The sequence below is a fragment of the Gossypium arboreum genome, chromosome 10, assembly GCF_025698485.1.
Source record: "Gossypium arboreum isolate Shixiya-1 chromosome 10, ASM2569848v2, whole genome shotgun sequence".
Classification (NCBI taxonomy): domain Eukaryota; kingdom Viridiplantae; phylum Streptophyta; class Magnoliopsida; order Malvales; family Malvaceae; genus Gossypium; species Gossypium arboreum.
Window position 1 is genome coordinate 64756391 of NC_069079.1, and position 17293 is coordinate 64773683.

Genomic DNA, 17293 nt, shown 5'->3' on the forward strand with positions numbered 1-17293 from the left:
CAATTAATATATAATGATTTCATAATTTTCTTTTCAAATTCGAATTTAAGAAAGGGTTTGGAGAAAAAAAGAGAAAGGGTTGAAAGATGGCTACTGTAAAATGAAAATCATAAGAAAAAGTTTTTGTCAGATGTAATCAATGCAATTTTGAAATATAAGGAGGTGACAATGAAGAGGGTGGATGGGACTTTGAACACCTCTTTTGGGGATAAAGGATGAGAAAGAAGATGATGAAATGTAAGGAAATGAGAGAAAAAAAAATATAATATTTAATTAAAATTTTAATTTAAAACTTTTTATTTAATTAAAAATGATACATTTCACATTTTAATTAGATCTAACTTTTTTTTTAAATGGCGGAACGGTTTGGATTAAAAGTCGTTATATAATCAAAGTTTAAGTATCACTTTAGGTAAAAAAAAAGTAACTAAGTAGGAAAAAGACTATAATTTGGTGGTCAATTTTTTATTTAAGCCTTTTTTGAATGGTAAAAGTATTTGATTGGAGTTTGGTAAACTAAAATAATTATGACAAAAACCTTAAACAACGAATTTGAAAATCAATTCGGCTCATCGATTTTTAGTTCAGTTGGCATCGTTGCTATTGCAATACTTAATCTTAGATTTAAACGTGTTTAAGCATATATTTCTTTCGATTTAAGGGTTTGAGAGTTTATGAGTAGAAGTAAAGCTAATCAAGAAAAACTAAAAACTGACTCAAACCAAAGTATTTGGATGATCTATAGAATGCAAGTTTAAAAACTATGGCTACTCGAAACTAAATTGTATTCTATTTTTATTTAATTTATAATTAATTTTAATTTTTATGATAAAAAACAAATATGTTAATTTAAAATAGTGAGAGTAACTTAAAAATTCTATAAAAGTACTTTTTAAAAAAATCATAAATAAAAGGTATTGATTATTTTATTTACTTTAAAATTATTAATTTTATAAATATTTATAAAAAATATTTGAAATTTTGCCGAGTAATAACAAAAATCATAAAATAAATTTTTTCCAAATAAATCTAAAAATACAAAAATAAAAAAATTAGGCCGATAACCAAATTATAATAAACGATAGAAAAAAAATCTAAAAACCCAACCCAACCCGAGTAAAAGTGTAACAAGAAAATCGGTTGGGCTCCACTTATCAAGACCTCTAACCCAATTAATTTCAGTCCCAACTCATTCTCAAACACGTACCAACTTCTTGAGCACGTGCAAACAGCCAGAGAGGCAAAGATTAAGACACTTGGCTGGGCTGGCATGGCAAAGAAAACCAAAAAATTATTATTTAAAAGAAAACATTTCGTTTTTGAAGGGAGGAAAGAAAGAAACTCGGGAAACATCAACAGCAACAACAACATTTGACAAAGTTGTTCTTCTTCTTCTTCAAAGAAAACCCTTTTTCTTTACTCATCGCAAGGTTCTTTTTTCTTTGATGCGCTGTTGTCTTTTTCTTTTATTTATCATAATAGTATAATAGAATTTCTTCTCACAAACTCTAGGTTTTTGTTGTTGGGTTTTGGAAACATCATTAACTCAACAAGAACAGCACAGCCCGGATCACTTTAGTTATCATTTTTGGAAATCTATGGAGCAGCTTGTTAACTTCATAATACGCCCTCCCAGGTAGTAATCTTTCCGTTTTTTACTTTTTTTGGAAAAAAATTGCCTTGTTTCCCTTTTTGTTGAATTTAATTTTTTTAAAAATATTCTTTTACGATCTTGTTCCCTTTTTTTTAATAAAATTTAAATTTTTTTATTTTTTATGATCTGTTCCATTTGGTTGACGAGGAAAGTTAAGAGAAAGGAAAAATTGGGATTTAAAATTTAAGAGAAAAGAAAACCGTTGCTTTTTACTTGCACCCCTTTTATATAGCATCAGATTTGAAGTTTTTATTTTTTTATTCATTTTGATCAGTTTCTAAGCAAGCATACCTGGGTGATTATTATTGTTATTATAGGGCTCTTACCGTTGGAATTTTATAATTTACGTTTCTTCGTGGTTCCCTATAATCTTTCCATAATTTCAGAGCATGTCTGATTATTTGTGATGGCTTTCTTTTGGCTCTTGATTTGGTTAATTTTATTAATTTTGTATAATTTTCTTTTCTTGTGCATATATAAATATATATATTTTTCTCTTGTTATGGGAGTTGTGGGTTTTTGAATCTCAAACCTTTCATGGGTTCTGGCATGCGAGTCTTTGGGTGATTTTGTTATTGTTTTCTGTTAAACTTATGTTTGGATTAATAATAATAATAAATACTGTAAGTTATAGTTTGTTCAGCTTAGCTGTGGAATTTTGACTATTATTGGTAAGGTTATATCTTCATGAATGTAAAACTATAGCCAGAAATTTAGAAACATAAGTCATCTGGCTTTAAGCATATTGTTGTAACGCTGTTCTACGCTGGAGATAAGATGGTATATAATCAGCAGATTTATGGAAAGGGCACTGAGATCCTTTCATGAGATATTAAACAAGAAAGATAAGTGAATCAAAAGATAGTCAAAATCTGTTTTCATGAACACGTTTGAGACATCATTAATTTAAGACTGAATATTATTGTACCCAATTTCTAATGGGTATTATTGTTTGGTGGCAGAGCTGAATACAATCCAGAAAGTGATCTTTTGGATGAAGAGTTCATGTTGAAAGGGAAATGGTATCAGAGAAAGGATATAGAGGTACAGTTTAAAGTTATATACGCATGAAAAATTTTAGATTTATTTAGTTTCCTAAAATTCGTAACTTTATTGGTTTTTCCCAAACCTATTTATGATGTTAATCTGTTCATTTCCCTGATCCCTCAATTAAATAACTTTCTTTAAAAAAAATGTAGTAGTACAATAGATATGACTGCATTGTCTTGTCATCAACACATTCATATTACTGGTAAACTAAAACCAGTTAGTTAGGTGCCCCTAGCAATTGTACCTCTTTACTTTTCTTTTCCTTTGGCAGGAAACATTACAGAGAAAGGTCATTTGTTTTATACTTTTCTTTGACTTGATTCGTAATTTTGAATCTTTTCCTTATTGGCACTTGGCAACCGTTGTGGTGCTGGCATGTGCTTTATGACACATTATTGAAGATTGAGGCTCATAGAAATTTGAATTGCCGGCCATTCTTCTGCATGTTGGTACAAGATAGGCTAAAATCAAATTCTTTTTACTTGTAAGCCTAGGTTTTTGTCTCAGAGATGCTGTTTCAATTGCAAAATCAGTTCTGAAACTACATTTCTGTTATCTTTTTATCTGGTGGGCTGGTCTGAGGTGTGTTCTAACAAGATTAATACTTTCTTTATAAGATGTAACCCTAAATGAAGATTTGATTGACTTGCACTAATATTGAAGTTGAGATCTTGTTAGTTTAGAAAGGAATCTCTGGGCATCAACATACTCGGACGAAATTGCTTATGGGGGTATGTGTAGGATGGTTTGAAAGGCTTAAGGTCTTCAAGCACAAAGTAAACAGCCGTTTTGGTCAACTCTAGATAAGATGTAAAGCTTGGGTACATGGATAAATCAATAACCATAGGAGTAAAACTGTTTAAACTGTTGATTTCCTAATCTAATTTTTATGTGACAATATTTTTGGACGTGTAATTAGATCATGAAGAGTTATTGTAAATAAAAATCTTGTCCTATTTGTGTGTTTTCATTTTTTTAGTTGCGAAGTGAGGGGTTAGTAGACAATCATTTTGTACGTACCTGAGCAGAAAATTATTTATTTATTTATGATTTCTTATAATTAGCATGAGTTTAAGTTGCTCTGCATCATAAGTCTTGTGTTTTGGCCATTTTGCAGGTTAAAAATGGCAGAGGAGAGGTTCTACAGTGTAGTCATTATGTACCGCTGGTTAGTCCTGAAGGGAAACCTCTGCCCTGTGTGATTTACTGCCATGGAAACAGGTGACATAGACGTTTTATTGGTCCCCATGGAAAATTAAAAGAAAAGGAGCTTAAGATTTGAATTTTTTTTTTTTTAAAAAATTAAGGAACTTAAGATTTTGCATTCGCACAGGAAAGGGCCTTTTCGTCCATCTTGCTTGTATCTATCAACTCCAACCTTCTAATAAATAGCATTGGTTTTTCTTGGTATAGATATATCTGGATAAATACCCTGCTTTTTATTTACTTTCTTTTTTCGTTTGCTTATATGGTGTACTTGTACCAGTGATAATGAAATTTGGTAAGTTATATATGCAATAACTGTTAGACTATTGATTTTTCTAGCTATAGTTTCTGTTGCTATCATTTCTGTTGGAATTCCTTAAATTAAGCAGATTTTCTACATTAGTGCTAGGAATTTCCTTGTACTATTAGCCATAATCAAATTACTAATTTTTAGGGATAGGCTAATTTCTAGAGATTATTTCCTTTTTTATTTTTCCTGCTATTCTTTAAAAGGCTGTATTCAGATTAGAAGTAATAAGAGAGAATCATTCTTCTTCCTAAAACTTGTTCATGGTATCAAGAGCATCGAGAATCCATTTGATCCTGCTCTTTCTTCTCTTCTCTTGTTCTTTTTCTCTGTTAGAAACCCTACTCCCATGGGTGACACGAAAATTCCTCCGAGACCGAGATCTCACAAATAACTCAAAATCACAGTCAAGGAATCCCACAAGGTGACCTTAACTCTTCTCTTATAATCACAAATCATCGATTAGATGGAAAAAATTTCTGCAATGGTCACAATCATCCTTATGGTTCTTCGTGGCGAGGAAAAATTGGATACATTAATGGACAAATTCCTCGACCAGCATCAACAGACTCGGTTATGCAACTTGGGAGCTTAACAACTCAATGGTTATGGCTTGGCTTATAAATTCGATGGAAGGTCATATAAGCGAACGTATCTTTTTCAAAGCGCCAAAGAAATATGGGATGCAATTAAGGAGAATTACTCGGATCTTGGAAATACTTCCCAAGTATTCGAGTTCAAATTAAAGTTGAAAGATATTCGACAAGGAACACTTGAAGTCACTCAATATTACAACAACCTAAAGATCTTATGGCGGGAGTTAGACATGTATTATGAAGTTGATTGGGGCGAGGGCTTGGAACACACCAAGTTCATGGATCATCTTAACAAAGAACGTCTCTATAAGTTCCTAGCGAGGACTAAATCGTGATCTTGATGAGGTCCAGGGGCGAATACTAAGCGAACCACACCGCCAACCATAGGAGAAGCATTTCTTTGAAGTAAGGAGGGAAGAAAGCGGCGTCTTATTATGTTGGGAGACGCAAGAGAATTAAAACCATTGACCGTAGTGGTCATCATCCTTTTGAGAACTCGCTCTTATTTCAAGAGGCCTCAATCTCAAAGGTTCAAAGATGGAATTGATTACGGTTCAAAAGGCCATGGTGTAGCCTTGTAATCGGGTTGGGCATACCAAGGAGAAATGCCTCAAACTCCATGGCTATCTGAAGGAAAAAACAGAAAGAAAACAAGGCAGCAATGATATCTACTACCGAAGAAGATGCTCGAATGTTAGGCTAACCAAAACTCAACTTGAGGCTCTTCATAAACTACTCGGGACTCCTACGACGGTGGGTCACTAGCTATTCAAGGTCTTGCTTTAAATACTACACACGAACCTATCATAACTTCACGGATACTAGACTGGGTGCATCCGACCACATGACGAGTAATCTAAGTTTGTTTCACACCTATTTACCTTGTCATGATCACTCTCGGATTCGCATAGCTGATGGATCTTACTCATGCGGTGGGTGGAATGGGGATAGTGAGACTTATTGAAAATTTTTCCTTGATAAAGTTTTACATGTTCCAAATCTTTCCTGTAATTTACTCTCAATTAGCAAGCTTACCAAGGATGAAAAAGTACTTGCTGAATTTTCGCTTCCGGTTGTGTGGTTCGAGAGCAGAATCGGAGAAGATGATTGGCCTTGCTAAAGTTAATGATGGCTTATATGTTTGGAACAAAAACAGTTCAAAAGAAGGATGGCCTTATCTACATCAAAAGACGATTCTATCATGCTATGGCATTGTAGACTAGGACACCCGAATTTCATGTACTTGAAGAAACTGTTTCCTCTACTATTTCTAAATAAGAAAATTAGTTCATTGAACTGTGAAGTTTGCCAACTGTTTAAACACACTTGTGTCCCTTATCCTTTGAGACCTTATGTTCAATCTCAACCTTTCTCTTTAATCCACAGCGATCTATGGGGAGCCAGTTGAGTAAAAAACATCACAGGGGCTAGGTGATTCATAACTTTCATTGATGACCACACTAGAGTTTGTTGGGTCTATCTCCTTAAAGAAAAATCCGAAGTCTCTAGAGTCTTCAAAAATTTTCATTCAATGATTCGAACTCAGTTCAATTCAAATATTCACACCCTTAGAATTGATAATGGGAGAGAGTACTTTAATTCTATCCTAAGTCCTTATCTTTCTGAGCAAGGAATCATACATCAAAGTTCTTGTCTTGACACCCCTCAACAAAACGGGGTTTCCGAGAGGAAAAACAGACACCTTGTAGCCGTGGCTCGTGCCCTTATGTTTACTATGGGTGTACCAAAGTATTTATGGGGAGAAGCTGTCCTCACTGCTTGTTATCTTATAAACCGACTCCCATCAAAGGTATTAAACTTTCAAACACCTTTACATACTTTTCAAAAAAAATTTCCCTTGTTTCGTGTTCCTAATCTCCCAACGAAAACATTTGGTTGCAAAGCATTTGTCCACAACCATCAACCTAACCGATGTAAACTTGATCCTAGAGCTCACACTTGTGTCTTTATTGGTTACTCACCTGCACAAAAAGGGTACAAGTGCTACTCTCCAACCTTACACTGGATGTTTGTGTCCCTTGATGTTACTTTCTTCGAAAACGAGCCATATTTTTCAGCCTCTCATCTTCAGGGGGAGATACTTAGTGAAGATTAGACCTTGAGCAATATTCTCATTATATCTCAAGACTCTATCAGCCCTACCACCACTACAAAACCTGCTGAAAATCCTACAGCCACTGTTATTCCTGTTTTGGAACCTGTCAGCCCTATCACAACTACAAAACCTGCTGAAAATCCTACAGCCACTGTTGTTCCTGTTTTGGAACCTGTTTTTCCTATCTCCACTGTTCAGCAACAAGAAACAAGGGTGATTAATCATACTAATGAAGAAAAACAGCCCACTCATTCGGAAAAACAACAAGGAAAAACTCAGGGACTTCGTGTATACTCTCGGAGACATCAGCTGCCTGAGACCGAAACAGCAGTGCTTATGCCATCTTTACCCGAGGACTGTCCTGAGGAAGAAGTTTCACCTCCTTCATCTTCCATCCATCTTCCAATTGCAGTAAGAAAGGGCACTAGGAGCTGCACTCAACATCCCATTTCTCGGTTTGTATCCTATGGAAACTTATCTAAATCCTACAATTTCTTTGTTTATAATGTTGACTCTGTAGAAACTCCAAAGAACATAGACAAGACTCCTATGGAACCCAACCTTAAATTAGGAACTGACAAGGATGGAGAAGAAGTAGACAGGGGGAGATATCAACGGGAGAAACATTTGGAAGCTGCCTACAGGATATTGAGATACTTAAAAGGGACTCCTGGTAAGGGGTTGCATTTCAAGAAAAATGTTCGAAGAAATTGTGGGCAAGCTGGGTTTGATTCACATCTACACTCCAGCTTGAGGGGGAGTGTTGGAATTCCTTAAATTAAGCTTTCTACCTTAGTGCTAGGAATTTCCTTGTACTATTAGCCATAATCAAATTACTAATTTTTAGGGATAGGCTAATTTCTAGAGTTTATTTCCTTTTTTATTTTTCCTGCTATTCTTTAAAAGGCTGTATTCAGATTAGAAGTAATAAGAGAGAATCATTCTTCTTCCTAAAACTTGTTCAATTTCATTATCACTTAAACCACCTCTAGCAAAATAGAGGGTTGGTTCTTTTATTTTCAATTTACTTCATACAGCTTAGCTTTTACATACTCGCATTTGTCACTTTTCTGTAATCTAGGCACCAAATACTTCAGGATTGGCAGGAAAAATAAAGGAGTTAATACACTTGAATGAAGGTTATTGTAATTGGGATATCGACATTTGAATCAAATTACTTGTATCTGCTAGTAAACTTATATTTGGATTAGTTGGTTTCTTATTTTCTTTCTAATGTTAATTAAATAGTTCGTATGCAAGGCAATATTAGAGCATCAGTCTTGCTGACAAATTGCTGAATGACATTAAGAATTTCCTTTTCTTGAACATTTATTAGGAAGAAGTGTTGGAATGACATAAATGAGAAAAATAAAAGATAATGAAAAAAAAAAATTTATTGGAAGTGGGTTGTGTTTGTTTCAGATGTCAATTGCTTTAGTATTCTATATTGCAGTTGGCTAGTGTTAGGCTTTGATATCTAGTTTCTGTTATATCCAATTGTTTCTTACTTTCAGATCTAATATATGTGTGTATCCTATTGTTACATCTTCAATGCTGGCTGCCAACCAACTAAAATGTTGTACATTTTTACTTGACTCTTTTTAGTTTATTATTAAAATTACTTAGTGTGTTGTAGACATCATTTCTGACTGCTAGCACATCTTGATTTTGTGCAGTGGCTGCAGGGCTGATGCCAGTGAAGCTGCTATTATTTTGCTGCCTTCAAATATTACCGTTTTCACTCTTGATTTTTCAGGATCTGGGTTATCTGGAGGAGAGCATGTCACCTTGGGTTGGAATGAAGTGAGTGGCTAACTAACTACTTGAACAAAAATCTAGAACTTTTTATTGTCACTTTTCTTATGGGTGCAGGAAAATACCTTTTCTTGTATTAGATTAATATTTTTTGGTAAAGCATGCAACCTTTAATTGTCGTGAACTTGTAATAATGTGCATCTCTGCAAATTGGCTATATTAATTGTTGTTTGTCTTGGGTTATTTGGGGTATTCTTACTTTATATGTGCTGAATAGCGACTGTTAGCTTTTTCTTGGTAAACTTGTTTTGGGGTGAATACCTGGATTTTTAGGCATATGGATTGAACCTTGATTAAGCTTGTTAGTGTTGACCACTGGTTGAATAAATTATGACGTTTGAAATGCAATCTTGTAAGTTAAATAAATTAAAAAGCCTAAAATAGTCCTTCTCTTCTTACTTTGATACTTCTCCTTGGTATAAAGTGAATTCTTCTTATTAATTCACATTTGGAAGTTCTTAAAATAACAAACCCATATATTTCTAAACAATAAAGTGAAATATTGTTCACTAATTTTGAAACACCACATTGATATCTGTGAATTTATACAGAGAAGAAAGATGAGTTCAATTTATATTACCAAGTGAAAAAAATGTAAAATTCATCTTAAACAAGGATATTGAAGGCAGTGGAAAGTGGGTGAAAAGTATGCAACATATGGATGATGGTTGGATACTTTTTCCGATGACTAGCTTGCATGTCATAAACTTCTGCCTGATTTTCTTTTCCATTTTTTCAGAAGGATGATCTGAAAGCTGTAGTTGATTATCTGCGGGCAGATGGAAATGTCTCTTTGATTGGCTTATGGGGCCGCTCAATGGGTGCTGTTACCAGGTTTCTAAAGCCCTCGCCATTTTCTTTTCAACTTGCTGTTCTAAAGATTTGAGCGTGAAAGCACATCTCATAATTTCCATCTCACCAACTTTAATGAATTTCTGGAGTTTTATTTAATGATTTCCTGCCTCAACTTCTCAATTATGTATTAAGAACAATTGTTTAAGTTTGATGTCTTTCCTCATCTGCTTGTATAAATTCATGTGAACCTATTATAGCGGATGTGTTTCTGCATGTTTATGTGACATCAAGGATGTAAATGATTGTTCACAGCCTAATGTATGGAGCTGAGGATCCTTCAATTGCGGGAATTGTTCTTGACAGTCCTTTTTCTGACTTGGTCGAGCTGATGCTGGAACTAGTAGATACTTATAAATTCCGTTTGCCCAAGTTCACTGTAAGTATATGCTTTGTATTAATTTATTATTATATATTTTGTTGATTTTAGCTCTTTTTGTCTATGTGGGTAATGAACTAACCACCAGTCTAGCTTATATTTTTGGTCATAAAGATTGTGTGGGAAATTTAGTGCTGGCAACTATTGTAAGGAATGGTGGTGTTATATCCAAAATAACAGAAATAAGAAAAACTGTAGTGTTGGGATTTTAGTTCTTCATGTACACATTCTAACTACTGCATCCAATAATTAGCATGTTTTCTTCCCTCTGATTGGTTAATCAATTGACTGAGGGGCAAGTTCTGTTTTGCAAGTTTATTAGATGCATTTGTATACATTTTATTGCTGTCTTGTCAGTCTATCCCATGTTCTTTCTAATTAACAGTCAAGTACAACTACGGACAAAATGAAAAATTTTAAGAGCAGTGATATAAAATTGACATACATCATACTCTGCAAGTAAAATATGTTGTTGTTGATAAGTTATGTTGCTGTTGAAGTTGAGTTATCAGCCTTTGTCTTTTTGTTCTATTGTTGTTATCTGTGCCCAATTTATCCTGTCTAACTGCTTATTGAAGTGTTCAAATATTTTTTTATTACAATATAAGAACCTTGAGATAAGTGCTTATGTTGTCCTATGACCCTATTTCTATATTTGCTTGCTCCAGGTTAAGTTTGCAATCCAGTTCATGCGAAAATCTATCCAGAAAAAGGCAAAGTTTGACATAACAGACCTGAACACCATCAAGGTTCTAGTCTGGAGATAATTTACTTTTTCGCATTGATCATGTAACTCATGTTTCTGGTTTCCCATGGTCTGAGTTTTTTCTGATTTTTTTGAATTGATTTCTTTTGTCAAGGATAATGAAAAAAGGAAAGATGCAAAGTTGGAAGAAGAGAAAAGTAGAGGGATGGAAATCATGTTTTTTCTTTCCATTAGTCTACTTTAGGAAAAATAGGCAACTGGATGAAGAAAATGATTCTTTCCATTCATTTCTTAGTAGAGCTGAGGACTGGAAAAAGGAAAATAAAAGTTACATTTTTTTTACAATTATATCCTTTGCAAGTGGAGATAAAAAGATAAAATTTAATAAGAAATAGATGGATAGTCTTGTAAATTTCTGACCTTACTTTCTTGCCTCTGTTATTTTCAATTTGACTTGAGTAGTTTCAATAAGGATAGAAACTGATACCCCCCAACCCCCCAAGGAAATAAAAAGTTTTAGAAACTGACCGTCTCTCCTAGTTCATTTGTTGCACATTTCTGTTTTCCTTCCAACATTTCCACTATCTCTTGCAATCCTTCCAGTTTTCCATTCTACCATGTAAAGCCTTAATGTTTTGCTTAACATGTTTCTTTTATGTTAAAGTTTATCTAAATAACATTTTGGCCTAGTACCTTTTTACTTTATTGCTTAACATGTTTCTTTTATGTTAAAGTTGATCTAAATAACATTTTGGCCTATTACCTTTTTACTTTGTTCTACTAACTTGTAAGAGAACCTGAAAGATAAATTGATTGTTTGTTACTCTCTCTGCTTATTTATTGAAGATTGAATGATTTCACTTGTCAATGCTTTTTTTTTTAATGTATTATTATGTTTGCATAAAGTTAAATTCACTTCACTTTAATTTAGGTGGCGAAATCTTGCTTTGTTCCAGCACTGTTTGGGCACGCTATTGGTGATGATTTTATACGCCCTCATCATTCAGATCGAATATTTGAGGCTTATATGGTAAGTTGTGTATTCTTTTTATTGATAGAATTTGATAACGAATTCATATTTTTTATGAATAGTTACTGCAAATATTTAAAATAGAAATAAAGAATAATGGGAAAGAAAATAAGATATTTTTAATAGGAAAAAAAGTAAAAATAATGAAAAGGTGAAACAACTCAATATAAAGGGAGTGAAAATGGGGGTAAAATAGGAGAGTGGGTAAATAAGAAAAATAATTTTACATAAAATGATAAATTAAATTATCAATTTAACTTTAATAATATATCTATATTATTAATAAAGTCCCTGGTTGCGTTGGGGTCACGAGTCAACAGGGCACCAACTCATTTAGAGAAATTACAATAATATCCTTCTTTAATTAAAATGAGTTATATTAATCGAGGGTATTTTAGTCTTTTTATTTTAACAAAAACCAATTAAAATATGTTAATGATGAGATTTGAACCCGCACCAATTGAATTGTACCACTCAACCGAAGCTTTATTTTGATGTTTTTCATACATTTTATTTTGATATGCATAATTTATTATTATACGCACATTTGTATTCTAAATATGTGGTTTCCACACGCATAGGTTTCTAGTATTTATTATGCAGCTTGGTTTTTTATGTACTTTTACTACTAAGTTGATGTCATTGAGTCAAGTGACATCAAATTCAGTGAGAGTCAATAATAGCGTAGATACACACACACACACACACATATATATATATTATCACAAGGTATGAACTACCAGATAAGGTGTGTTGACATGATGTCTTTGTGGACAATTTCTCTTCATGTCATGTAGGATAAAGGAAAATATTTATATTTTGAATTCAAATTCTCAAATCCAAATAGAATGGTAGATCATATATTATTATTTTTAGCCATTAAATTTATTTTTAAAATGTGCACATATCCTTTATTTCCTTTAATTCATAAATATTTTTTTATATATTAGGAATTTTCAACCATATCATATAAGGTATGCTTACATTGACTACATAGAACCTATGGTAACAATCAGACACTTTGGCAAATTGCTACATACGCATTTTAAATTTCAAATTCAAATATCAAATCTGATAATTTAAGTAGTTTCTTTTAGTAAAAGATAATGCCTAAATTATGTCATTTACCATATATATATATTTCTATCATCAAAATATTGTAGTAAGGCTTTAAGCCAATAAACAATTGTTAGTTATTATTTTTATTTTGTAACTTTGTCTTTAAGAGGTATATATGTTAAATTTATTTTCTAATAACTAATACATTTTTTTGATAAAAACAGATTACTAGATTAATTAAAACAATTATTTTATCAGTTATTTGAGTAACAAACTTTTCATTATAGTTATTTGGAGATTAATGTTCATTATTAAATCAATGAAATTTTGGATGGTAAGCTTACTAAAATATTGAATAAAGGCCATTAAATAATTTACTAACTAAATTACCTCATAAATGATACTTGAAATAATGATTAATTTTATTAGTATAAAAATCAAAATATTTATTTACTTAATATTAAAAATATTTTTTCAGGAGTAGATCAATTGTATTTAATATTCTCAGGCTCAAACTATCATAAATATTTATAAACAAGTTAATAATCTAAAAATAAAACCAATACCTATGTATTATATGGGATTAAAGCTTGTTGTTTATACATGTATAGAACTGCAAATTGGAAAAAGATGATAATCATGTTTGTATAAAGATACGTGATTCCTCTCCCTTTCAATTAACCTTTCAAGACGATTGAAGATAATCCAGTTGATGGCTCTTCTCAACTACTTGCTAGACCTGTATTTTCTTTATGGCCTGTACTTTGGGAAAAAAGTATGGAGTTGTTTTGGCCTAGAAAGAAGAATGCGGTTTATAGGAGAGTTTGGTACCATAAATTGTGGATTCCATTTTTCATTAGCTTTTATACATCCAATCAATGTGTGTGATTGAACATGGTTTTCTATCATCTATCTACATTCATAAAGTATAAGTTATAAATTGAATGTTGTTTGATTTCTTAGTTTTTGAGCTAATCTTGTATTTCATGCAATGCTTTGTGCATTGATTCACTACTTTTGCAGGGTGATAAGAATATTATCAAATTTGAGGGAGACCACAACTCTCCTCGTCCTCAGTTTTACTTTGATTCCATAAATATCTTTTTTCACAATGTCCTGCAACCTCCCGAGGATGAGGTGGGGGCAACACTTTATGATTCAATACATGATTATTTTGGTAAGGTAAGCTGAACTCTAAAATTAAGATGAGGATAAGGTGGTCGTAATTTTTATTAGAAGTCCCTGATGTCATATCTGACAATCTTTTGCTAACTAATTTACATTCAGGGTACTCGGGCCATCCCTGAAGTAGGCTTTTTCCCAGATTCATCAACTGCATCTAAAGGTATTACCAGTGTACCTTGTGTTTCTCCCTTAAATGCCAAGTTTTGCTACTCCTGTTAATGATATTGTATTGCGTTGGTTCTCTTACTGGTTTCCAGCAACTAGCAGCACATCAGATGCCATTAACCAAGTTCGTTCCAAAAGACCTATGAGTCGAACAGAGGTCAGTTTAGTTTCTTTATTTATTGTCGTTTCTCAAGAATGGGCTGTAAATATTTTCTTCATTCATCTTCAAATTTACTGCATTTCAAGTGGTAATGCAATTTAATGAAAATCTGGATACATGCATGGATGAATAAGGCTCCATTTGGTTTCTGAATTTTTTTTTATTTTCAAAAAATAATTCAGTTTACTTTTTAAAAATGGAAAAATACATTTGGCAAATAGAAATAAATTTTTGTTTTCAATAGTGAAAACATTAAAAATATGTTTGGTACCTATTTTCTATGATAAAAACATGAGAAATTAAAGAAAAGAAAAATTCCTAAATTTGTATAGATTTTAATCAGGGTAATAGATTTGAATTTTGTGTTTAAATGGGTTTGAGTCAGGATCAGTTTATTTAATGTTAAAACTCTTGTTTTCAATTTTTCCAGAGAAAATTTGAAATAACCTTTTATTGATTTCTAATTTCATTTATCTTCATTTCATTTCTTAAATTTTCTTTTAAAATTTTCAACCAAACATGTTTTTCTCTATCTTTTTATTTAAAAAAAAAACGAAAAGGAAAATGGCTTTTATTTCTTGAAACTAAACAGAGCCTAATATTTTGTTTTTCATTTGAAACAGACTTCTAAACTTAAGAAGAATATGAAGGAAAAACAATGTCATGAATTTGAAATCATTGTAAACAGTTCTATGCTTTATCATTGTTTATGGTTTATCATCTTAACTTTGGAAGAGATGAAACTTTTTTTTTTTTTTACTTGTGCCTAATATTTGTGGCTTTGATTATGCCCAGGTTCCTTCTGATATACCATCTGAAGAACATCTCCCTGGATGTCAGGTATTCCCCCGTCCCTGTATTTTCCAACTTTGGGCAATGCAAAGGAAAAAGTTCTATAAATGGATGCTGCACTAAAGACTTGTTGGCGGTGTCACTAGAATTGTAATCATATTGTCATATGATGTGGGAGGGAGGAAGATAAAGGTGTCACTGACAAATCGTATTTACTGCAGGATAAAGATACCGTTGATAATGGTTCATCATCATCCAATATGATAAGTTTCGAATTATCCAATGGTCATCCCTTTGACCCACATGTGGCAACAACAATGGATGATGATCAGTACGTAGAATATCAACTGGATGACTTGACAGGCTTCCCATGTAATGTGGAGGAAGAAGAGAGGGTGAGTTAAAACTCTCATCTTTCATTATGTCCAAAACAATTCATGGCTATTTAATCAACGTATAACCCTTCATCAGTTTTTTATTGATGGGTTCAGATGTTTATGGAAGCCATAATTGAGTCCTTAAAGGACTTAGATATGCGACAACCTCAGACAGAAGAGCAAGCCAAGGCTTGTGCTGATTCTTCAGAGTCTGCAAAGAAAGATGAAATAAATGGCAGGGATACTTGTTCCACCACGGAAAAGTCCAGTTCCTTGCCTCTAGAATCCACTTCCACTCAAGTGGTACATGATCAGGTACCTTTTGAGACACAATCCACCTTAGTAATCAATGGCTCCAATGTTGGCCTGGAGCATGCATCCCCTGATACTAGCGTGTCATCTTTGGGACGTGCATTTGATAGACCTCCGTCAACCGAGGAAACAGTGAGCACATCCTGTGCTCGAACTGATTCATCAGCAAGTACCCAAAGTTCATCTGATGCTGACATGTCAGGTAGCACAAAAGCCACTGTAACAGTTGTAAGGAACCCCTCTAATAACATCATGGATGGTTTGATGCGTCGCTGGGATCTCAACTTCTTTCGAAACAGTCGATGAATGGTAAGATGAGCTTGTTTGAGTTGCCTGGGGGTTGTATTATTTTTGTAACTAAGTATAGGATCCGTAGCTTTGTAAAATGTTACAAAAAAAGGGGGGGGGGGGGGAGAATGACTTGTGATGTGCTAAGAAATTTGGTTATAGTGTCATTGGCTTTCATTGTCTATTGTTTTTAATTTTTGGTGGAAAAAGATGTAATGTTTTTTTTTTTTACTATTAATTTTTAGGCACAATTAAGGGATTGTATGGCAATACCCATTACCAAAAATTCTTTGATTTGCTCTGAATGTTATATGGTTGATGATATTTGCTTTTGCCATCTTCCTTTTCATTTATATATGTTTGATAATTGAGAACGGGATAAAATTATTAGGGACTGAAATCTTGTCTTGTCAGGTGAGTGGCTCATTTTCGTTTTCACAGGCAAGGTAGGCTGGACTTTTACAATGTTGAAACGACAGCGATTTGGTAGGAAATAATTAAGCAACATGACAGCTTACTTTTGAGCATATGAAATGGTGGAAAGTTTGGGAATCAACTCTCCATCGAAGGTTTCTCCCTGCCAAGCTTAGGAAGTAACTTTCCAAGATATACCCCGAAGCTTCTCATCCATAGAAGAGGCCGAAGAGTTTGTCAACTCTGGAAGCCAACCGAGTTGTCATGCAATAGGCGCCTTTCGTGCCTAGGGCACTGACCCCTCGATGCAATAGTCAATACTTTAGGGATCCTGGGAACCTTGAAGCGGTCCAAACATTTCGAAGACACATGCTTTTTGTCCGTACGGCAACCTTGGTCTCTCTTTGTTAACCTGGTTTATTTTCCTCATTTGGAACCTCGACATTTCAATCACTTGTGTAACACTCCAAATTTTTGGTACAGTAAATGGTACTGCTCTAAGACTCAATACAATGAAATTTTGAAGAGAATTTGAAAACAAGTTCTATAAATGAAGTCTTAAAGAATCGCTTTGATTTTTAGAAGAGGAAATTTGAGAGAATGATTGTGAAAATATGAGATTTTGGTACAAAGGGACCAAATTATAAATTTTGAAAAATTAGAGGGCTACAATGTAATTTGATCAAGTTGAGAAAATAAGAGCCAAGGACATAAGGATGACTTATAATATGTTTTAATTTCATGGAATTCAATTTCAGGACAAAATTATAAAATTTAAGAAGTAAGGGGACTTAAAGTGCAAATTTTTTCAACAATGAAAAATTGAGTTA

General features: G+C 33.1%; 1 protein-coding gene across 4 annotated transcripts; it reads left to right on the plus strand.

Annotated features, from left to right (window-relative positions):
* The first annotated feature begins 1203 nt into the window (after positions 1-1203).
* Positions 1204-17029, plus strand: LOC108460274 (uncharacterized). 4 transcript variants are annotated; one of them, XM_053019858.1, is made up of 15 exons: positions 1204-1430; positions 1555-1636; positions 2617-2698; positions 3822-3925; positions 8606-8732; positions 9484-9578; positions 9852-9975; positions 10644-10724; positions 11613-11711; positions 13794-13952; positions 14058-14115; positions 14213-14277; positions 15076-15120; positions 15294-15467; positions 15564-17029. In XM_053019858.1, the coding sequence occupies exons 2-15, from the start codon at positions 1599-1601 to the stop codon at positions 16065-16067; spliced, it is 1755 nt and encodes a 584-aa protein (XP_052875818.1). In that variant the 5' UTR covers positions 1204-1430; positions 1555-1598; the 3' UTR covers positions 16068-17029. The 4 variants fall into 4 exon arrangements, with proteins under 4 accessions (XP_052875818.1, XP_052875817.1, XP_017615202.1 ...); XM_053019857.1 differs by having other exon boundaries at positions 1207-1430; positions 1513-1636; XM_017759713.2 differs by having other exon boundaries at positions 1214-1430; positions 1560-1636.
* The last annotated feature ends 264 nt before the right edge of the window (positions 17030-17293 follow it).

What these genes read in the sequence shown, in the direction of transcription:
- LOC108460274 (XM_053019858.1), top strand. Translation starts at nt 1,599, where the DNA reads ATGGAGCAGCTTGTTAACTTCATAATACGCCCTCCCAG. An exon ending in TCCGTTTGCCCAAGTTCACT is followed by an intron (nt 9,976 to 10,643) that starts GTAAGTATATGC and finishes TGCTTGCTCCAG; the next exon opens with GTTAAGTTTGCAATCCAGTT. An exon ending in GACCTATGAGTCGAACAGAG is followed by an intron (nt 14,278 to 15,075) that starts GTCAGTTTAGTT and finishes GATTATGCCCAG; the next exon opens with GTTCCTTCTGATATACCATC.